The following is a 24,450-nucleotide window of genomic DNA, read 5'->3' as shown; positions in this document are numbered from 1 at the left end:
ATACTCCCAAATGGATGGAGTGTCATCAGTGTACTCGCAAAAGGCTTATTTGTGAACAGCAACTTATCTTACAAATAAACTATAATTATCTTCAGCTCAGGTTTTATCGTGAGAGTGGCTCAGCGTTGTCCTCAGGTCCTGCATTTTTTTTTTTTTTTTTTTTTTTTTTTGTTAATTTAACTTTGAGCACATTCATGGAATGGGCAAAACCTTCCATTTGTCCTGTGCTGCACAGTAGACTTACTTTGCACCGTCATCAAACAGGTTAAACTGTTTGGCATTTTTGTGTGTTAGCTGATGATGGCGTATTAAAAGCTACTGGCTACTGTTGCTAGTGTGCTCCAACAAACAGGCCATTAGACAGAGCTTGCTTGACTGACGAATAAAGAGACTCTTCTCTGCAATTATCTCAGGTCATCTTACAGTACTGCAGAGCACCTCGAGAGATGACAAAACCCTTCAGTTCAGTCCTCGTATTCTTCTCAAATGTTATTGGAGCTTGTGCCTTGCATTTTACTATAGTATAGTTTACCCATGATTGAAAACCTTCTTCTAGTCTTCTTTTATTGTGCATTAGTTGTATATTTTGAAGGGCGTTTTTTTTTTTTTTTTTTTTTTTTGTTACGTGAAAAGTAAAGCTCTGTTGAAAGCTCAGGGAATTTGACAACTCCTTACATACAGTTAAAAGAGGTGTGTGTGTGTGTGTGTGTGTTTATTTAAAAAAGAAAAAAAAAAATCCTACTTACCTGGGTGGATGCAGCATGGGTCTGATGTTGCATCTGTCCCCCTGATGCCTCTAACGCTGAGAACCGAGCGCTTAAACACCGTTGATCGCTCGGTTCTCAGGGCTCCCTGAGCAGAGAGCTGCTGACTGTCAGGCTCCGGCTCTTTGCTCTGCCCCTGGGTTGTAGCTGGAGCAGCTGGCTCAGGCTCTCAGCGGCTCGCTGAGCCAGGTGCCAGTGCAGGCATGTGGGCGGATCCCGACTTCATTGTCGCAATCTTGCCCAAGCATGTACCACCTCTGTGACGTCATCTGACAGCAGGCTTCAGCCCCCTGTCTGCTGAAAGCGGGTCACAGGAGTGCAGAGCAAACTGCACTCCTCTTATCCACAGGAGAAGTACAGCCAAACAAGCTTTGGCTGTACTTCTCCTTTTTTAAATGACTTTTGCATATGAAAACCTATAGCTTTGTTGTACAAGTAGTAAACAGATATTAGAACATCTGTCAATATTAAGAGATCTTGGTAGGTTTTGATATTTCCCCACATTGTTGCTATGTATAATTTCAATAAAGCACATATATGGATAAGGATACCAACATCTCTGGCATAAGCGATACACATGAGAAAAAGCTTAAGGGGCCAAAGAAAGGTCCTAAAGCACACACAATTTAATAAGAATGAATAAGGTTTCATTCCCACGGGGTATACACCCACAGGTATCAATTTGAACACAGCGGCCGCACAGACAGATGCTGCTTCCAGTCTGACATCTGTGCAGATAAGGGCCCCGAATGCAGAAACTGCCCTCCACTGTACACTTTAATACATGTGAATGGGGCCAAACTTTAAATTTGTACAATTTTATGACTGCTCAAACCAAGCACAATGCAACTAGACTTCCATATTGCAAAAACTATCTTAAAAACGACACCACCGTACTTATGTTCCCCATATTGCGTGTTTCGTGGTCTAAGTGATGAGAACACCATCTTTTGAGAGGATATTGTGTACAGTATAATTGCTACAGTATTGGAGAAAGAAACGAACAACCCATTCAACACACTCCATTGAATATTTAACTTTTTCAGGTGTTAAAGGTGTGTAAACAATCTAGAATGGTTCTCTAGGCTAGTGTACAGTTGACTACATTTCGGAGCTGAGCAATCTGTTGAGGGCTTACTTTAGGAGTTGGGTTAAGGTGTAACTATTAGAAAATAAAAAAATTACAACCTGTATACAATTCGCCCTGTCTGTAGCATTAATAAATATATTTTTTCTGAGGTCCCCCCCCCCCCCCCCCCCCCCGTAGTATAATATAATGCCACAGTTCAGGTCCTGTACCGATTAGCATTTCAAGGAGAGTACTGAAGCTGTTTTTAAAGTAAATTAGGGGGCATGCTCCTTTTAGAGGATATTTTAATGCCTAAAGCTAAACTCTAGCCTGTCCCCCCCCCCCCCCCCCCCCCACACCCCCACCCTTTCTCTCAACCATTCTTTAACTTTAACACTGGCAAAAAATACCGAAATTCTCTTTTTTGCTCACTTAAATCTGAGGTTCCCGTGCCAAGTACTCTTTCTTCCATATACAGGGGGAGCATCATTGCCTACGTGATGTGGGACACTTCCTATTGAATGTCCATTGGTTGGATCCTGATAAGGAATTTCAGCGGTGACATCCGCAAAAAGGGTGCTGGCTGGCATGGGCACATTACTGGTTCCCCACACCTAGAAGCAGCATTGGCATTTGTTTTAAACAACATATAGCGCTTTAAAATTTGCTGTAAAATTGCCCATAGTGTTTTTTCCAAAAAAAGTTGCAATTCACTTAAAATACCAGACCCTCTCGGTCTGTAATGGATTTTGGGAGGAACCTCACAACAAAAATTGGTGTGGGGTCCACCCCAAAATCCATACAAGACCTTTATCTAAGGTTGTAAAGGACGCCAGCGGGTGCCAGCTCCTTAACAACAGCTATCAGTATTTGTTAAATAACAACTTACCGTATTTACCGGTGTATAACACACATTTTTTCCCCCTTAAAATCAGGGGGATATCGTGGCTGCGTGTTATACGCCGATCCCCGCTGACTGTGAGGGGGAGAGGAGCGAACACTGCCGAAATACACATAGCCGAGTGTACTGTGTACTCTGCTAGGCTCGGCTCCGCTCGCAGTCACGCCCAGTCCTGCCATTGGATCTGTGTTATGTCCATCGTAGGTGGCGGGCCAAGGGGCGGGACTGCTAGAGGAGCCGAGTACACAGGACATCCGACTATGTGTATCTCAGCAGCGCTAATTTTAAAAACGATCAGGCTGCAATGAGACTGGGCGGGGCTGCAATGAGACTGGGCAGGGCGGCCAATGGACACTGATTATTCTGCAATGATGGACAAGGCTGCAGATGGACACTGATAAGGCTGTATTGATGGGCTTTTAAAAAAAAAAAAAAAAAAAAAAACTTAATTTTTTTTTTCTTTCCCTTAAACTTCCCTCCTAAAAGTTTTGTTTCCTTAAAATTCCCTCCTAAACTTGGGGTGCGTGTTATACGCCAATAAATGCGGTATTCAAATAATGCTTTTGCTTTCATTCTATTTTTAGTGAATTGACACTTAACTAGATTTATGCGATGTTTAACAAGCGTTTCCTATTTTTTCAGTTAATGCCACACATAGGGAATTGAGCTTTTCAATATGTGCGATATTTGGATACGTGACCCAAATATCGCATGCGATCTTTAGTGAATTGAGCTGATTGTCTTTTGCAATAGTCTATTGCTAGTTGGAGCGTAAGCTCAGTTTTCATGTTTTTTTTTTTTTTCCCCCACACAAGGTAGCAGCATGACCAAGTATTTGGAACGGATTGAAGAAATAAAGAGAAGTAAGTATAATGCCGTTATAAAATATTGCTTTATTTGTCATATTTTGTCACCGTGTACTGTGTCTTTTCTTCTGCCTAATCATGGACTCCTAAATATCACTAAATTATAAATCGGTTCAGTAGAAATAAGGCCATTAACTGTAGGCAATTAAAAACCTCAGATAAAGGACTCTTGCACATGGGCATAAAAAAAGCTGGTGTACAGCATTTATTTTTATTTTTTTATTTTTTTGGGGGGGGGCCTTTAAAGGAAGTTTTATGTTAGTCTATGTGGCCATGCACATTGGATGTTTAAATCCAGCATTTTAAGAAGAGTATTTGGAGGTATAAAAATAAATGTTCCAAAGCTTTGCTTAGAGAGAAGCTTAGGCATATAATTTATACACGTAAATTTATTCCAGTGGCCAGTAGAATGAGTGGCAGAAAAATCCAGCACAGATAGGAGTGTTATAGTATGCCCGTGTGCATGAGGTCTGGTGTGAATGGACCCTTAAAGGATAAATTCACCTTTGGGAACATGTTCTATGTTCCACCTGATTTTAGGGTGGAATGTGTAACATATTCCCAGTGCTGCAGCTGCCGCCTGCTCCCCCCCCCCCCCTCTTTCCTGTCTAGCTGTCACTGCTTGAAAACTGTGGTGGGGCTCTGCCCACACGGCCGCATCATTCATAAACCTAGTTCTGTGTGTTCCAGCTAACTACAAGCCCGCCATCCTTAGCAGCTCTCGGTTTGTAGTTCTCAATGAACTACTATGGCGCTGTGGAGCACTGTGGTAGTTCTTTGAGTCTTCCTGTCGGCAAGTATCAGCTTACCTGTATGATGCAATGCTTAACAGGCTCTAACTACAAAAGATAATAAATGCACATGTTGTGTGTGTTTTTTGTTTTTTTGTTTTTTTCCTGCAAAAAAATGTGTATGTATTCTTTTTTTGTAGAAAGGTGAACTTATCCTTTAAGCTTAATCTGAAGTCTAAATGTTGTTTTTTAAATAAAATGTTTACATTATTAGGCCAGAAGATTGAATTACTTACTGTAACCTTTGCATTGCTTTAAAACACTAGGCTCGTGTGTGACATTTAGACCACTGGGTACTGCAGAAATAGACATCTCAGGAGCTTACGTGTTCCCATTCACACTGCATTCTGAAAAAAAAGTTAAATATTTTCTTACCTTTTTTTTAGTTTCTCAGCAGAAGGCCTCATAGCTGATTCTGCAAGAATTTTTGAACGATGTCTGAGTGAGTCTGTCCTAAGGACAGGATGAGCTGCCTTGCAAACCAGAACAGTGGTGGAAGCTCAGCAGAGATGGAATCCATGGGGTCAGAGCAAGGAGTAGACTTTGAGTACCATCCCCTGCTCTGACCAAAGGCTGTACCTCAACCACCTTAATGGTGCTATGCATGACCACTAACACTGGCAATACATTGTCATTAAAGTCAGCAGTTACCTTTTCAGCATTATTTATACCTAAATTGTGTAACTGTGCAAGTAGGGTGGTCTCCCCTCCTTCCCCAGGAAAACCACTGCATTTCTTCTATACTTCCCTTCTACCTCTATCCATATTTTTTTAGTGGCCCAGATATAACCCCCATATCTTTACACAGGTGAGAAGGAAGGAAAAGAAGGAAGTAAAGTTCCTCTTTAACAAGTTTCCTGGTCTCTTTTTTTATTCTAGCAGTTCAATGTAGCCTAATACTGATCGGGTATATCGGAGTCCTTTTTACCCTCAGAATGGCTTGCGTTTGGTTTTTCAGAAACTCCTAAAAAAGGCGTTTACCAAAATGACCTAAACAATGATCTGAAGAGGGGCTTAGGGGTGTGGCTCTGTTTCGTGGTAGTTCAGCAGACCCTCTTTCAGTTACAAAGTTCCTAACTGTATCAATATTTCCCTATGATTACAGGCTACGGTCTAATGACCCATATTTTCTTGTTCAGCATGAATGTACCTTTTGAACAAGACCAGACGGTGTACCTCCTATGGGTGCCATTCTCTACATAATGTGCCATCTTAGCTTCCTGCACTGCTTGGTGCCTATGACCAGTATTTTCTTATACAACCGGATATATTCTTGTTGTTAAAGCGGAACTAAACCCTCCTATTTCAACCAAGGAAGTTGCTCTCCTAGCCCTTGTTTGAAATGCATTTGCCATGGTGTTGCACATGTATTCAGTTATGACACCAGCCATTTGATGGCTTGGCAGTTCGATTGAGAGTAGAAGCAGCTATGACTGTTAACATTCATGGCATGCCTTGAATGTAACAGTTTTGGGAAACCATTAAATCAGTGGGTTTAGTTACACTTTAAAGAGGACCTTTATGCTAGTTAATGAAAATGGGCCAACACGCAGGATTTTTAATGCAGAAGAGACATGCTTTTGTTTCTTCTTCTGCAATAAAGCTACTTGTCTGCCCCTGTACAGTAAGCTGTGCACGGCAACTGCACAAATTCAGCAATGCTGAAGCTGACGGAACTCCCGCGCATGTGCGGCATCATCTTGGCCCAGCCAGTGACAGCAGCCATTGATTGAGACCTGGAAGCCGTCCGCGCAAAGATGTTAGCGGCCGGTGGGGAGTTACAGGATTGCGTATCTATGGATTGAAGGCGAGTATAGTTCCGCTTTAATGTAACTCTTCTAAGTTTTTGAAGGCCTGATGATCTGGACAGGTGCCCGCCACGGCTCGCCTCTGCATTTAATTCTTCTTCAAAAGAAGAAATGACCGCACTCTGTACTCAATCAAAATTCTTTTATTCAGAACATCCCCAAGGTAATAACTAAGCACAGTTGGAGTGTGTGAAATGCATCTACCAGCTTTCTGTCAACACTTTGGGATGTTCTGAATAAAAGAATTTTGATCGAGTACAGAGTGTGGCCATTCCTTCTTTTGGCTGGTAAGCCAGCCATGGATGGATTGAATCAGCAAGGACTGGCCAAGATTCGATCCACCTATGGGCGGGCTTTTTGTACTCGAGTCGATCTATTGATCAACTTTGGTACAACCAGCATGTCAGATTTTTAGCATGTGATTATTGCCAGCAGCTATAGCTGCTACCAGTAATATTTGTGTTATCCAGGCAGGGATGGCTCCCCCTGCCCCCCTGCTGGGAGAACATGATCGCTCTGCGGGAGGGATTTCCCCCATCAAAACTTACTGTGTTGATTGTGGAATCAAGTGAGTTTCTTTCTTGCAGGAAAGAAAATCGCTTAATCTATGACCTGCTTAAGTGTCATGCCATAAAGCCTTTGCTAATGAAGGTTTAAAGTGCTAACAATAGACTGGCTTGGCTAGGAGAAGCACACCCAGAAGTGACAGGTGACCTAGACAGGCTGCCTGCAAAGGGGCTGGACGCTACACCTGTCTCCCCCGGGCTCCCTAAAATGCCAAGTGGGACTCACTGCTCCATGTGCAATGGGCCTAATGGGTTTAATTACCAAAGCCTTCATTGTGTCAACTAGATTATGACACACTCATTGCCATTCTCAGGATTTCAGTGTGATTATCTAAGACAGTGCTGATGATGACTATAGATTGTGTCTTATGGCACGGTTATGATGCCTAATAAAAGTTATTTGAAGCTTAATGGAAGGTCTGTGCTGGATGGTTTGTATATTTAATTTGTGTTCTGGTGTGCAGGAGGGGCAGAGAGAATGTCTTTTAAAAAAAAAAAATGTCGCTAACTGGGGCCACAAGCAAGAGGCTTAAATCTAAAAGAAAGAGGTCTCCAACTTTCTAAGCAAAGACCAGTTTACTGTCCCTCGGACTTTAGGGGGGTACACTGTGCCCAGTGGAAATATACAATGCCCCTTGTTTGGGGAAGAAATAGTTGGTATCAGTGGGAGGAATAATGCCCCATCATAGGTGTAAATGGGAGGAATGGTGCCCCATCTTTCGCTTCAGTGGGAGGAATGGTGCCCCATCATTGGCGTCTGTGGGAGGAATGGTGCCCCACCGTTGGTGTCAGTGGCAGGTATGGTGCCTCATGGGCCAGATTAAGGCAAGCAAAGGGAAGCAGAAAGGTGTGCGCCCAGACTACTCCCTTCAGTTTGCACCCCCACTTGTAAAGTTCTCCTCCTGAAAATAATGTGCTGGTCCGTAAAAGATTTAATTGCAGATCTACGAACATCTCTCACTCTTTAAAAAAAAAAAGTCCATATTTCATAAGTTTTAAAAGGAAATCAGATTTTCTAGGTCATTATAATATTTCTGGTAATTGTATCCAGTCATATTCCTGCATTCTTCTTCTCTGTCCTGACAGACACTGTTTTGTTGCATTAAATTCCCTTGGTGCTCATCAAATTTCGTTTTATTTTTCTACTCTTGTGCAGGAGAGGGATGAGCACACACAGATCTTTGTCTCTTCCCATGTGCTGTATAATCTAAAGCTTCTAGGGATGCTAGAATAGCTACTTTTGTAACACCTGGTAAAGGTACCCCCTATCCATGTGTAATCAAACCCTAAGTACAGTAATTCTGTCCTATGAGAACAATGGAGGGAATATGATGTCTGAAAGTATACAAATCTGATAAAACACAGCACAATGGGTCTGACTGTTTCAGGCCGAGGCATAATGAGTGAATGTGGAACAAGGTTCAGGCCATTTGCTCCACTTTCACAGTCCTGCCGAGTTGGTTCTGTCTGCAGACCAGATTCTGCCTTTGCTGGTGTAGATGTACCCAAGTCATCAATAATGTCCCAAAGCTCTGATGAAGCTTTCTGCCAAACAGAACCAGGTAATCTCTCTGCTGGGAATTTTATGAGATTGATCATCTAACGTGCATGATTAACTTAGAGATCTAATAGGCTCCCTATGGCTGGATTTATGCTTGTTGAAGATGGAATGCTGCAGTATTTAAATTGCAGAGGAGCAAAACCACCACGGTGGATATTTAGAATGTATGTATGCTCTAAATGAATGGATAATGAAATGTGCAATAATGGTCTTTTTTTATTTGCTGATTTTAAATGCATTTTCACACTTTTTCTGAGATTTGAACCTGCAAGTGAAAATGGCAACCTTTTTATATTTTATTATGAATTTACACTTTTTTATATTCCCAGGTTGAACCATACAGATATTTAGAATGCCTATTATTATAGGGGTTGTTTCAACTAGGCTGACAATACTATTTTTAAGGTTTCGCTTACCAGTCCTGGTAATACGGCAGTGGTAGTGTTCTAAAGAAGGGAAATAAATTGCTATGAATTATTTGAAAATATGCTGAATGTGGTCATTTTAAAGATTTATTTGGTTTTATCAACCCAGGGCCAGATGCATCTGTAAATTTTGATTTGATAGAATCTGTTAGAATACTGAAGATGCAAGAGGTAGTAGATGTAGCAGTACAGTCATTGGACATACCAGTATGAATGGACATTGTACAATGACTTTAATTGAGTGCATGTACCTTGATTTGTAAAGCCAAAGCTGTTTAACAATCTGTCCAAGTATATTGTTTGCAGGTGCTTTATTGTCTTAAAAGGAATCTCTTTAAAACCCATTATGCTTTGCTAAAATTATACAAATATTTTTGGCAATATGTATACTTTAACTTAGACTTCTTTATGCTAATTATTTTTAGCAATATTTAAAAAAAAAAAAAAAAAAAAAAAAACCTTTCTTATTTATTTTAGATTACAGATATAAAAAAGATGAACTTTTCAAGAGGATCAAGGTTCCTACTTTCGCCCAGCTGGTTCGTAATCTACCATTTTTTAATTTTTTTTTTTTTTTTGCATGAAAATAAATGGAGATAAAAACAGCTATGTGATTGGTTCCACTGTATCTTAATTGGGAGCCTCATCTGGACAATATGATGGCGCTGGTTTAGAAATGAGTGGGTTAGGAAGATCATCAGAGTTAGTGGTTAGAAAAGGTCCAAAAAGGCATTATTACCCTGTGAAGAAAACTGCTTCATACTTTTTTCTAACTTTTTTTTCTAACCTCCTACACTTTAAGTGGCTTGTTAGTTGTATTAGATCAGTGGTTCTCAACCCTGTCCTCAAGTACCCCCAACAGGCCATGTTTGCAGGTTTTCCTTTATCTTGCACAGGTGCTTTAAATCAGTCAATGGCTTGGTATTTTGGACATCTGTTTTATCTAAGAGAAATTCCCAAAACATGGCCTGTTGGGGGTACTTAAGGACAGGGTGGAGAACACTGTATTAGAACACTTGCAACAACAAAGCTGAGTGAAAACTTTTCGGGACAAGCTTTTGTAGGTATACCCCCTTCTATGTCCAGGTAGTACTGATACTCAGAGGTTTAGCAAATTGGTAAGACAAATCTGCAATTCTGATAATCTCTGGAAGGGCAAAAAACACCCCCAAAAAAGCAGATTGATGTCATTAGACAAAATAGCAGGGCACAGGGGTATTTATTGCAGAGTAGAAGGCAATAAGTAGCAGACTATGGCACCTTTTAATGCTGCACATCTAGTAATTGTATGTATTTGGTTTTTCAGTGGTAATTGATTTTCAAGGAGTTGCCCATCAAAGCATAGGTGCTCTTTAAAGTGCACCTTTTTCCTTTCAAAACTAAACATTGCAGGTGCATGTGCCTGGAAATGCAGTTCACAAAACATCTGCAAGCCGTTTGTTCGATCAAAACTTTGTGTTACATACATTTACTTGCATTCTACTTCCTTGTCTATTGAGGCACTGGTGGCATAGCCCGGGCCTTACAGCTGCCTCCTGGGAAGGCTATATCACCAGTGCTTCCTGGGAGAGCTCGCCTGTAAGCATGTCCGAATGGACATGTATTATCAGACCTCTGAGTGTGCTGACGTGGGATTTGCCAAGCGTCGTCATGGCACTAGGAATACTATTCCGGGAAGTAAAATGAGAGATTATCTTCTGCCATTAGTAAAAATAGCCTTCAAGATAACACTGAGGAGAATAAGAATAATATGGCCTTCAAGGTAATTAAAAGCCTGCATGTTACTGTACAAATGTTGTTTTAATTATAGGCTTACCTGTAGTAAAAAGTGGTTGTAAACCCTTTACATCCACTTTTTACTACAGGTAAGCCTATAATATCTCCTAAACCTACAAGGTTTAGGAGATATCCCCTGTATCAACATGTGCCAACGTTAGCGGCACATGGGCACTGAAGCAATGACTCGTTCGTGCCGTTGCTTCAGATGACGTGCCGTTACCGGAGGCTCCCGCGTGCATGCGCGGGTGTGACATCATTGCGGCTCTGGACAATCACAGCGTTGGAGCCCGCGATCCCCAGAAGTAACTCTGGGAGTCATGTCATGGGCAGAACAGTGTGCTGGGACCGCTGCGGGGGCTTCGATCTAAGGTGAGTATTTCACCTTAGTATGCTGAGCATACTAGCTCATTATGCCTTTGTCCTTGAAGGTGTGGTGTGGTGTGTGTGTGGTTTTTTTTTTTTTTTTTTGTTTTTTTGTTTTTTTTCTCCTTGGGTGTACAACCACTCTATTTTTAAATGACAGCCTAGGAGTCTGGGTGAAGGTCCGCTTTAAAATCTCTTTAATATGAGGAGACACTTTGGGAGGCAGTAGAGCAGATTTCTAACAAAGTATTGTCGACAAATCTTAAATGGAACCCACAGGTGGTATTGCTCTCAGTGATTTCTGGCTCCATGTCCTCAATTTAAAGTGATACTAAAGTCTCTCTCTTTTTAAAAATAACAAACCTGTTATACTTACCGGTTCTGTGCAATGATTTTGCACAGAGCAGCCAAAAATACTCCTTCTCTGGTCCCTCGCTAGCACTCCTGGCCCCTCCCTCCTGTCAAGTGCCCCTACAGCAAGCAGCTTGCTATGGAGGCACCTGAGCCGCAGGTCTGTGTGTCCATTCGGACACAGAGCTGCGCTTTGGCCCTGCCCCCTCTATCTCCTCGTTGGCTAACTGATTTTGACAGCAGCGGGAGCTGCCACTGCTGTGCCTTAGCCAATCAGGAGGTAGAGTCCCAGATGGCCGAGGCACTCGTGCACATCGCTGGATCTAGAGGGACCTCGGGTAAGTATTAGGGGGGCTGCTGCACACAGAAGGCTTTTTATCTTGATGCATAGAATGCATCAAGATAAAAAAAAACCTTCTGCCGCTAGAACCTTGAAGTGGTTGTAAAGGCAGAAGGTTTTTTTTTTTTTTTTTTCTTACTGTATTAAGATAAAAAGCTTTCTGTATGCAGCAGCCACCCCAGCACCCCCTAATACTTACCTGAGCCCCATCCCTCTCCAGCAATGTCCACGAGTGCCTCGGCCATCCGTGACTCTCACTCCTGATTGGCTGAGACACAGCGGCTGCGCCATTGGCTCCCGCTGCTGTCAATCAAGAGAGTGAGGGGGCGGGGCGACCTGGGGCACCATGTCTGAATGGACACACAGAGCTGCAGTTCAGCTCAAGTGCCCCAGTAGCAAGCTGCTTGCTGTGGGGGCACTCAACAGGAGGGAGGGGCCTAGGGGAGCCGAAGAGGGACCTGAGAAGAGGAAGATCTAGACTGCTCTGTGCAAAACCACTACACAGGGCAGGTAAGTATAACATATTTTTTTATTTTTATAGAAAAAAACCCGTCCCTTTTACAATCACTTAAATTCCTAGACACTGGCAGTCTATAAAACCTCTGGAGGTGGGAGAATAAATAGCGGAGATGTGTCATTTGATGAGGATGGAGGAAATGACTGCCCAACAGGATTGCCACAAGGAGTTTAGGGTCAAATGGAGCTAGTGGGTTTTATATATGGACACATGGAATTAGGCTTCTGACCTGAATTGAATTTATTTTGCGTTTAAAGAATTGGAATAGATAGGTAAGCATTGCTGATAAATCTTCTGAAAATGTAAGCGTTATTCCTTTTTTGTTTTTTACTTTCTCTTCTTCTTTTCTGGTTTATGTATTAATGTACGGGGGGAGGGGGGGGGGGGGGGGAAGAAAATGTGGGAGACACAGCAACTGTTATGCCCTGTACACACGATCGGACATTCTGACAACAAAATCAATGGATTTTTTTTTTCCAACGGATGTTGGCTCAAACTTGTCTTGCATACACACGGTCACACAAATCTTGTCAGAATATCCGAACGTCAAGAACGTGGTGACGTACAACACGTACGACGAGCTGAGAAAAATGAAGTTTAATAGCCAGTGCGGCTCTTCTGCTTGATTCCGAGCATGCGTGGCACTTTGTGCGTCGGAATTGTGTACACCCGATCGGAATTTACGACAACTGTTTTTGTTTTCGGAAAATTTGAGAACCAGCTCTCAAATTTTGTGTGACGGAAATTCCGATGGAAAATGTCCGATGGAGCCTACACACGGTCGGAATTTCCGACAAAAAGCTCCCATAGAACATTTTCCGTTGAAAATCCGATTGTGTGTACGGGGCATTAGAGTTCAGCATCATTGCTCAAATCCCCTTTTCACTGTTCTTCCCTTACTGGGATGATCTGTCCTGCTGAATGAAGAGTAAAAAGTCTTAGTAATATAATATCATATACAGGTAGTTCAAGTGGCATCTGTGTCAGAAGAGAGCGATGCTGAAATTACCAGTGAGGAGTTGCGGAGGCTGGAAGGTAATAAAAATTTAAACAGTTTAAGTATTGGATGTCGGTCACTTGATTCCCTGGAGAAAATACTAGTGATGTTAAACTATGTTTTCAGCTTATTTCATGAACTATGTTTTTAACTCCCAGCACATTTTATTCCCAGCTGCCCTCTCTATAACAAGGCTGACAATGTAATGCTGGCTTCTTACTGTACAATTTTTGTGTCGGTATTGTAGGTGTATTGACCCATCATGCATTACACATTTCCAGAAAACAGCCTTAGGCCTATTCTACTAGGTAATTGCTTACTTGCCAACAGATTCATAAAATTGAATTTAATAAACTCTTCTCACAAAAATTTTAACCATGTATGGAGTGGAGATGCTTGAATTGAAGAAAACCTAGCTGGATGGGTCAGGAAATTTCTGTGTTGCTGATTCTGCTGTCATTACCATGTGCCTATGAGCAGACTGACCAATAAACCATGGAGGAAAAAATTATTTGATCCCCTGCAGATTTTATAAGTTTGCACTCTTACAAAGAAGTGAAGGGTCTATAATTTTTATCATAGGTGTATTTTAAATGATCAAGACAAAATATCAACTAAAAATCCAGAAAAAACACGATACAAATGTTATAAATTGAGTTGCAGTTCAGTGAGTAAAATTAAGTATTTGATCCCCAAGCACAGCATGACTTGGTACTTGGTGGAGAGACCTTTGTTGGCAAACACAGAGGGTAAGACGTTTCTTGTAGTTGGTTACCAGGTTTGCACACGTTTTGGGAGGGATTTTGGTCCACTCTTCTTTACAGATTTTCTCTAAATCCTTAAGGTTTCTTGGCTGTTGCTTGGCAACTTGAAGTTTCAGCTCCCTCCATAAATGTTCTTTAGGAATAAGGTCTGGAGCCCGACTAGGCCACTCCATGACCTTAATGTGCTTCTTCTTGAGCCACTCCTTTGTGTCCTTGGCGGTATGTTTTGGGTAATTGTCATGCTGGAGGACCCATCCACGACCCATCTTCTGTGTTCTGGCTGAGGGAAGAAGGTTCTACAATACATGGCCCCGTCCATTGGCCCCTCAATGCGCCAAAGTCAGCCTGTACCTTCAGCAGAGAAACCGCCCCAACGCATAACGTTTCCACCTCCGTGCTTGACTGTAGGGATGGTGTTCTTAGGGTCATAGTCAGCATTTTCTTCCCCCAAAAATGGCGAGTCGAGTTAATGACGACAAAGAGCTCAATTTTGGTCTCATCTGATCACAGCACTTTCTCCCAATCCTTCTCTGAATCATTTAGGGCACTTTCACACTGGGGCAAGAGGGCGTCGGCGGTAAAGCGCCGCTATCTTTAGTGACGCTTTACCGTGCTGTTAACCCTCCCGCTAATGGGCGAAAAAGGGTTAAAAGCGCCCTCAAAGTGTCGCTGCAGCGGCGCTTTGCCGGCGCTGCCCATTGATTTCAATGGGCAGGGGCGCTTTAGGAGCGGTGTATACACTGCTCCTAAAGCGCTCAAAGATGCTGCTTGCAGGACTTTTTTTAGTGTCCTGCCAGCGCACTGCTCCAGTGTAAAAGCACCCTGGCTTTCACACTGGAGTGACAGAGGTGCTTTACAGGTGCTTTGCAGGCACTATTTTTAGCACTATAGCGCCTGTAAAGCGCCTCAGTGTGAAAATGGCCTTAGATGTTCATTTGAACTTCAGACTGGCCTGTACATGTGCCATCTTGAGGGGGGGAACCTTGCAGGCGCTGCAGGATTTCTGTTTCAATGTGTTTTATTGGTTTAAAGCCACAGTGTAAGAAATCAAAAGCAAGCATATAGGTCGCCCACGCAGGGGCTAAGGCATTATCGGGTATTACAGAAGAATCCAAAAGGAATACAAACATAACAATTATAGTTAAACCTTCATGCGATTTGGGATGCTATAAAAGGATAATTAAGGCGATAAGGGAAGGGGAAAAAGGCCATACACCACAACCTACTCGCAGTCCTCCCAAGGGTGAGCCCATTCCTGAGACCAACCCCAAAGGATGGAGTCTGCAAGAGCAAGAAGAACCAGAAAGACGGTAGGAGGGCATAAGGAAAGACAGAGTCTAGAGAAGGAAGGAGAAAAAGGAAGGAAAAAGAACTCAGACACACGGTGCTGCAGGATTTCAATCCATGGCGGCGTATTGTGTTACCAATGGTTTGTTTGGTGACTTTGGTCCCAACTACCTTGAGATCATTCACCAGCTCCTCCTGTGTAGTACTGGGTTGATCTCTCAAATAATCACCCTTACCCCATGAGGCGAAATCTTGCGTGGAGCTCCAGACCTAAGGCGATTGATGGTTATATTTGTATTTCTTCCATTTGTGAATAATCGCTCCAACAGTTGTCTCCCTCTCACCAAGCTTCTTGCTGATGATCTTGTAGCCCATTCCAGCCTTGTGCGGTTCTACAATCTTATCCCTGACGTCCTTTGACATCTCTTTTGGTCTTGCCCATGATGGTGAGGTTTGAATTGAAGAAAGAGATTCTATGGACTGGTGTGTGTGTGTGTGTGTGTGTTTTGTTTTTTGTTTTTATACACATAACAAGTTTTTGCTAGTAGCACCTTCTTAAAGCGGAGGTCCGCCATAAAAAAAATATTAAGAGCCAGCAGCTACAAATACTGCAGCTGCTGACTTTTAATATACGGTCACTTACCTGTCCAGGGCAACCGCGATGTCGGCAGCCGCTCCGTCCTTCGGCTCTCGGCTGCTGCTGCCGCCATCCTCGGTGACGGAATAAGGAAGTGAAGCCTTGCGGCTTCACTTCCTGGTTCCCTACTGCGCATGCGTGAGTCGCGCTGTGTTCTGTGTCTCCCAGAATACAGCGGGGGAGGACAGTGTAGGTGCCGGAAGTAGCGTAGGTCACCGCAAGCGCCGCGGTGATCTATGCCAGGAAGTGGGAGCAAATACCTGTATTAGACAGGTATCTGCTCCCTCCTCCCCCCTGAAAGGTGCCAAATGTGACACCGGAGGGGGGGAGGAATCCAAAAAGTGGAAGTTCCATTTTTGGGTGGAACTCCACTTTAAAATTACAGGACTGTGTACCACATGAGCACATACTGTAGCCAGTCTGTGGGAGCCAGAATTATTGTTGGTTGGTAGTGGATCAAATACTTTTTTTTTTTTTTTTTTTTTTTTTAACTCCCTGAACTGCAACTCAATTGATAACATTTGTATTGTGTTGTGTTTTTTTTTTTTTTTTTTTTTTTCTCTTTATTTTTGGTTGATATTTTGTGTCTCATTTAAAAATACACCTATGATAAAAAATTATTGACCCTTCATTTCTTTGTAAGTGGGCAAACTTACAAAATCTGCAGTGGATCAAATAAATATTTTCCCTACTGTACAAAGAACAGCTAATACCGTATAGAGTGAACAGGGGCTTTCTGAAGGTGTCCGTTTTTTTATGAAGCAGTGAACAGCGGTGATCCCCAGGATCGCCGCTGATCACAGTCCATAAACGGTTTATGAACCAGAGATAATCGGGGGAGAAAGTGTTTGAACATGTTCTCCCGCCGATGATCTCCGCACACTGAGAATCCTCACTGACTCACACAGAAACAGCCAGTTTATGAAGCTGCGATCTCAGCGCTTCACTGGCGATCTGTGTCAAAATTCACACTCCTCGATTCACCAGCTCAGCGGTGGAGAATCGGGGAGTGAAGAGAGAATCCTGTGGGATCTGAGGGGGAAGGAGGAAGATTTTTAACTTCCTTCTACCTCGTTCAGACCTCCCCAACACTAAACGGGCACACAGAGGAGAAAGATCTCCTCTGTGAATGCCGGAGAATAAAGCAGTGAATAGATTTCACTGCTTCATAGTACTGTATTTCTGAGTCTCTCATTTTGTACAACTTTAAGTGGCTCAGGTAACAATCTGTTTATGGGGCACCCTCAAAGTCCTACACAACAAGGAGGATCCTGTGATCAGAATGGCTAGAAAGTAGTGTGAAGTCATGCCTCCTCCTTTGGCAGCCCATACACGGAGCAAAATAATTTTTTTTTCCTGCAACAATGGGTTGACAGGAGTCCCTCCCACCAAGCCATTGTATTTTCTGAGAACTCAGTGATTATTGCTAAGTGGCTATATCAGCCGCTAGAGTTAATTGTATTTAAAACCTGGCAGGCTGGTTGCACCCAAGTTGATCGTTTGATCAACTTTGGTACATTCAGCCTACCCATACATGGTTCGAATCTCTCCGATTCTGCTGAATTCGAACCGGCCGAGATGCGAATCATCTATGGACAGCCTTTACCTTCTCAATGTCCAAACAAATGCTTTTGTCATCTGAGTGCTTATGTTTGGTTTAGGACAGAACCTTGCAGGTATCCTGATCTGATTTTGTAAACCTCTCCAACTGTTCTGAGATCTATATAGATAGAGGCAAACTTTTATGTGGCTGGTGCATTAACATTTGTTTGCACCACAATTTATCCATCTCCTGTGAGCAGAGAGCTGACCCAGAAAGCAGTAATGATAAGCCACGAAATAGCAAAGTGATCTTATGAATGTTTGTATGACAAGAATGGCTTGCCACAATTACAAATCCTTATGCTTACTGTTGTACTTGCCAATGTGAACGGTGTATTTAGCTTTTGCATGGTGTTACACTTTAATGTGCATGAAGCAGGTGCTGATTAGGGTTGCCACCACATCCCTTTAAAATCGAACACCTATTAAATACACAGGTTTTGTGGCTTATTAAAGCAGTTGTGAACCGCTGGATGTTTTTTTTGTTTTTTCTAACCTGCAAGGCAGAGGCATAATGTGCTTATAACTCATACTAGCACATTATGTGAAACTTGCCTGCAAATGAAGCCTTCCAGCAATGCGATGTCATCGCTGGAGACAAGTTCCAATCTTCACCCGTCTTGCTTCCGGGTTCGCAGACTCCGGCTGTGTGACTGGTCGGAGCCGCAATGACGTCACCCCCGTGCATGCGTGCGGGAGCCGCCGATCACGGCACAGGGCTCTGAAGGAACGGCACAGGTTTCTTCAGAGTGCATGTGCCAGTGATGTCAGTAAATGTCTCCTAAACGGTGCAAGAAATAAAAAAAACTTTAAGGATGGAAGTTTACTTTTAAAGTGGTAATTGAACTCTTAGTGCCTTATCTGCATTATATGTGTTTGGTTTTAAAGGGATGAGGTGGCAACCCTAGTGCTGATCAATAGCCAAACCACTAAAACAGAATATGAAATGTCAATGGTCTTAGATATTGGCTTCAGTTGCCTGTATTATGCAGAGATCTGTGGTCTGCACTGTTCTGGCTGTTGTCTCATACACCAACTAGATCTTTATTGTATGACCACTGTGTGAGTGACCTACTGACTTTCCTGCTAAAGAATTACACCTGATGGTCATTTTAAATCTGACTATTTACATAGCTGACATATAAAATATTGTATCGTATTTTAGTTTTGTTTTTTGAAATTTAATTTTTTTTTTTTTTTTTTTTTTTTTTTTTAGATAACAGTTCAGTCATGTCAGAGGCAGATGCAGAGCTTGCAACAGACCGGACCAATGGCAAACACAGTCCTGGCAGTGTTCCTTTAAGCCCCGTCGAGCTGATTGATCATGTGGGAGGTGGGGAATCCTTGAGCTCTGCGCGGTCCACTCTGCAGAGGTGAGTGATACTAAAGAGCTTTATAATTTGTGTATAGTAATATATTACAACTGTACATATTGAGCAGACTTGAAAATCACTGTTCTAGAGTAAAGGAGAACCCCCACTTCATGTTACCAGAAGGAGCACCTTTACCTGTATTACTCTTTCCAGACACCTGAGTATTATCCACATCACTACTGTTATGTTTATAAATACTATTGCTCTTTTTTTGTTTTGTTTTTTTTGTTTTTGTTTTTTTTTTTTTGTTTTAAATGTACATTTTTCTCATTTAGTGTTATTAGTGGAGTGGGAGAATTGGACCTGGATAATGATCCCAAGAAAAAATCAAAACCTGCACCCTCTCCAAGCTCAGGGCCTCTTGACAAACCATACCCAGATTGCCCATTCCTGCTGCTGGATGTACGTGACAGAGATTGCTATGACCAGTGCCATGTTATTGGGGGTAAGTATATGAGCAAGATATCACATACAGCTGTTAATGTTAGCTTTAGTAATGTGCTTTTATTTTTTATTTTTTTTTTAATACAAATAAATTTGTTTAGACTTGGTATAAATACAGGGACCTTGTAATAGATGTAATAACTCTGCATGCCACTGCGCTAAGTTATGCAACCTGTTTATAATTTTATGAATCGCTGAATGAGGAAGGTGACAGTTTTTAAATGATGTGACAGGCAGGTTATAGACAAGAATCAGCAGGCACAGGGTGAGATTTACTAAAACTGGTGCACACAGAATCTGGTGCAGCTTTGCATTGTAACCAATCGGCTTCAAACTTTAGCTTGTTCAGTTAAGCTTCGCCAATAAGCCCCTGTTCACATCGGGCCAATTTAACATGCCAAATCGGAGCCTATTTCCGGCAACCACGCCGTCTCAATCAGTGCGGCACTGCACCAATTCCCAAAAGTAGTTCCGGCACTACTTTTGGCAACTTAGGGGGAGATATCAATAGACATCTGTGCCTGAACCCACACAGATGTCTCTCAAATCGCCCTCGAAGTTGGACTGAAATGGCGCTTTGAAATCGTGCAAGTTCAGCTGAACTCGCACGATTTCAAACCCGCATTCATCGTGAACCCAATCTAAAACCTGCAAGCTGATTGGTTACTATGCACAGCTGCACCCGATTCTGTGTGCACCAGTTTTAGTAAATCCCACAGCTTTTTTTTTTTTTTCTCTCTGTTGATTGTGCTACTATTATCTACAGTATTTTTGCATGTCCCTAAAGTTTCATTCTTACACACTATAAGAAAATGGGGTGACCCTTTTTGTCCAAAGAATTTTCGTACGATTTTCGTGTGTGTGTGTGTGTGTGTGTGTGTGTGTATACACAACTTTCGACAGCTGATTCCGAATTTTCGTACGACAAGCTCCAAAATTTTTCTCGTACGGGAACAGAGCGAATGATTTTTGTTCTAATTGTGTACCGTTTTTTTGTATGATTTTCGTACAAGAAAAATCAGAAAAGAGGCTGCGCATGATCAGAAATAATAAACCACAAAATAAGCCTTTGTCGTACGAGAATATTCGCAAGAATTTTCGTACAACTTTTCTTTCGGCGGTTCCGATTTGCTGTGAAACATCATGAAAAATCAAACGTTTGTACGATTTTCTTAGTGTGTACCCCATTTAAGTAGTGAAGTTGTGGCAGCTGCTAAACCCAGCGAAATCTTTGAAATTCTTATAAATGGCATGATAGGTACTCGTGGCCAAAGAATAAAAAAAAAAAGTTCATTCAGCAAGTGAAGCAAGGGGATGTGAAGAGTCACAAAAAGACAAGTATGAAACAGCCTGCATTGTGAGTTACAGATAGAGGGAAAAAATCCAGTGCTGTACATTAGTGTTGGCCAGCAATGTTTTAGAACTGTATCAAAAGAGTATATTTTGCGCTAACCATATGTAAAAAAAAAACAACAAAACGGTGCAGCTGCTCGTGTAAGTCAAAAATACAAAAAGGACCCAAACAAAGTAACAAAAAAATACAAACGCGCCACCAATAACTATGTATCTGCAAACCATGAATAAGCAACCTCAACGAACTGTATTCAGAACGTCAGACTCACGAACACGCAGTGTGCTGATGAGTCGGCCTGGTGAATCACGCACTGGAACTGACAGAGCAAGGGCGTGGTCAGCTTAAATACCCACTGGGCTCCTCTGGCCTTCATATACATAAAAAAAAAAAAAAAAAGTGTATGTATGTGTGTGTATATATGTATGTGTGTGTATATATGTATGTGTGTGTGTGTGTGTGTATATATGTATGTGTGTGTGTGTGTGTGTGTATATATATATATTATTAATAATATTTTGCACACCTGTTTCCTGTTTGTAGTGTAATGTTTACTGAGATTCACTAGTCATATGTACATCTTCTCATGTATTCTTCATGTTTTCTTTTTTGTCTTTTTTTTATTTTCTTTGCAGCTCATCACTATCCCATCGCCATGCTCTCCAGGACCATGAATCCCTTCACACAAGAAATCCTGACTTATGTATCCATTATATTGTTATCTGTGTTTTCAGCCTAATGCCTGGTACACACATTCAGTTTTCTTGTTCGAACCCAGCGGGCTAAACGGGGAAAAAAATAAACCCCAGGGAGATCGCTATACTAACTAAACAATGTTGGTGCAGCGATTTCTACTACACTGCCTTTGTATTCTGACAGGGGGACAAATCTCCCCAGTGGTGAGACTGGTTAAAGAAAAAAATCTGGCCAAGGTTCTGACGCTTTCCACACTATGCAAAAAAAAAAAGGTTTAAGATGAAATCGGACTTTAAGGATTGTTTCTATTTACCATGATAGAGAAAACAATTGAATGGCTCATTGGGAAAACTTTATAACACTGCATGGTATGATTGTCTCTAGCAGCCGTCCAGCAGGTCACATTGCTTGCAACAGTTGCATATCATATCATATCCTATCGCTAGGCTATGATTTAATACTTGCTATAAAGGTTTACCTTAACTTCTGTGTTTAGAAAAATGCACAAGGCAAAATCATTATTATTTATGATGAAGATGAGAGGATAGCCAGTCAGGCAGCTACAACCATGTGTGAAAGAGGATTTGAGAATCTCTTTATGCTATCCGGAGGTAAGAATTATTCTGTTTAGTTAAAATAAGCAAAATTCAAATGAATGACGGTGATGAAAGGGTTTAAGTTGGGATAGCCAAGGTTGATCTAATACCAGTTTTGTTTAACTTCTGCGGATATTCTGATGTCACCCTGCTGCCCCCTCAGACCTTCACATCCTATGTACTTACTGTGATGACACTTCTAAAGATGGGGTAATGATGCATCCGGTGCCACTTTCAAGCAGCTTTGCTGGGAAAGAGATGGATGTGCAACAAGAAACAGCATGCTGAGGGGTTATGTGGGTGCGTGTAGCCCTAAATATTAAAGCTCAACGCCAGGAATTTAAAAACTATTTACTCTTGTGGCAGGCCCACCCACAGTGAAAGGATTAAAGTGGATGTAAACCTCAGACATGAAATATGAACAAAGCATTTCCCCCTATAGCATGTACGTGTCTCAATTAAGCGTACTAAGTGTCATTTCTGTCTGCTGCCATGTTCCTCTGCTATTAGCCTGAATCACTTCTGACAAGTTAACCTGACACCAAGAGAAAAATGGTGACAGGAGGGACCTTCAGGGGCAAAATGGTTCTCCCACTGCAAGGATGCTATAAAAAAAAAAAATATATATATATATATATATATATATATATATATATATATATATATATATATATATAAATTTTCTCATAAAAGAGTACCCCCTCACATTTTTGTATTTTTTGTAAAATATTAATATTTTATTATATCTTTTCATGTGACAACACTGAAGGAATGACACTTTGCTACAATGTAAAGTAGTGAGTGTACAGCTTATATTACAGTGTAAATTTGCTGTCCCCTCAAATTAACTCAACACACGGCCATTAATGTCTAAACTGCTGGCAACAAAAGTGAGCACACCCCTAAGTGAATATGTCCAAATTGGGCCCAATTAGCCATTTTTCCTCCCCGGTGTCATGTGAATCGTTAGTGTTACAAGGTCTCAGGTGTGAATGGGGAGCAGGTGTGTTAAATTTGGTATTATCTTTCTCACACTCTCATACTGGTCACTGGAAGTTCAACATGGCACCTCATGGCAAAGAACTCTCTGAGAATCTGAAAAAAAGAATTGTTGCTGTACATAAAGATGGCCCTAGGCTATAAGAAGATTGCCAAGACCCTGAAACTGAGCTGCAGCACGGTGGCCAAGACCATACAGCGTTTTAACAGGACAGGTTCCACTCAGAACAGGCCTCGCCGTGGTCGACCAGATAAGATGAGTGCACGTGCTCAGCGTCCTATTCAGAGGTGGTTTTGGGGAAATAGATGTATGAGTGCTGCCAGCATTGCTGCAGAGGTTGAGAGGTCAGAGGTCAGGCTGTCAATGCTCAGAGCATATGCCGCACACTGAAACAAATTGGTCTCCATGGCTGCCGTCTCAGAAGGAAGCCTCTTCTAAAGATGATGCATAAGAAAGTCCGCAGTTTGCTGAAGACAAACAGACTAAGGACATGGATTACTGGAACCATGTCCTATGGTCTGACGAGACCAAGGTAACCTTTTTTGGTTCAGATGATGTCAAGCGTGTGTGGTAGAAACCAGGTGAGGAGTACGAAGACAAGTGTGTCTTGACTACAGTCAAGCATGGGGGTTGAAGTTTCATGGTCTGAGGCTGCATCAGTGATGCCGGCACTGGGGAGCTACAGTTCATTGAGGGAATCATGAATGCCAACATGTACTGTGACATACTGAAGCAAAGCATGATCCCTTCCCTTCAGAGACTGGGCCACAGGGCAGTATTCCAACATGATAACGACCCCAAACACACCTCCAAAACGACCACTGCCTTGCTAAAGAAGCTGAGGGTAAAGGTGGTGGACTGGCCAAGCATGTCTCCAGACCTAAACCCTATTGAGCATCTGTGGGGCATCCACAAACAGAAGGTAGATGTTAGAGACCTTGCACTCCTCTACCAGCTCCGTGATGTCGTCGTGGAGGAGTGGAAGAGGACTCTAATGGCAACCTTTGAAGCTCTGGTGAACTCCATGCCCAATCCTGGAGTTGGGCTAATTGTTTGTTCAATTGGCTCTTGCAGTTCAATTTCTCAGCACCCCCATTAACACTTATGTCCTTAGGCACAAATCTCTAGGTCTAGCTAGTCAGGTAGGCACAATTCACTCAAATACAGCACAAGTCTTATTTGCCATAGCAAACATTTATATTTTCCATGTGATTGCTTAACCACTTAAGGACCGCCTCACGCCAATTTATGTCAGCAAGGTGGCACAGGCAGGCAGAATCGCGTACATATACGTGATCTGCCTCCCGCGGGCGGGGGGTCCGATCGGACCAGCGCCGATCAGAGATGAGGGGGAGACCATCCGTTTGTGGCCCTCCCCTCGCGATCGCCGCCGGCCAATCAAATCATTCCTTTGCTGCTGTATGCTAAACAGCAGCAAAGGAAATGATGTCATCTCTCCTCGGCTCGGTATTTTCCATTCCGGCGCCGAGGAGAGAAGACATCCCCCCCCCCCCCGTCACACTGACACCAAGCAGTTTTTTTTTTTTTTTCTGATTACTGCATGGTGTCAGTTTGTGACAGTTACTGTGTTAGGGCAGTTAG

General features: G+C 42.3%; 1 protein-coding gene across 1 annotated transcript in view; it reads left to right on the top strand.

Moving 5' to 3' along the window:
• CEP41 (centrosomal protein 41) overlaps positions 1-24,450 on the top strand; it is a 67,133-nt gene that overhangs the window by 27,121 nt on the left and 15,562 nt on the right. Inside the window, exons 3-9 of the mRNA XM_073619427.1 lie at positions 3,550-3,597; positions 9,229-9,290; positions 13,064-13,136; positions 18,605-18,761; positions 19,037-19,206; positions 21,192-21,259; positions 21,749-21,863. Coding sequence (XP_073475528.1) covers positions 3,550-3,597; positions 9,229-9,290; positions 13,064-13,136; positions 18,605-18,761; positions 19,037-19,206; positions 21,192-21,259; positions 21,749-21,863 — 693 coding nt within the window. The remainder of the gene's footprint in view (positions 1-3,549; positions 3,598-9,228; positions 9,291-13,063; positions 13,137-18,604; positions 18,762-19,036; positions 19,207-21,191; positions 21,260-21,748; positions 21,864-24,450) is intronic.

This window comes from Aquarana catesbeiana, linkage group LG03 (genome assembly GCF_042186555.1).
Source record: "Aquarana catesbeiana isolate 2022-GZ linkage group LG03, ASM4218655v1, whole genome shotgun sequence".
Lineage (NCBI taxonomy): Eukaryota > Metazoa > Chordata > Amphibia > Anura > Ranidae > Aquarana > Aquarana catesbeiana.
Note: the sequence above shows the minus strand (reverse complement) of the source record. Positions and strands in the feature narration are given on the sequence as shown.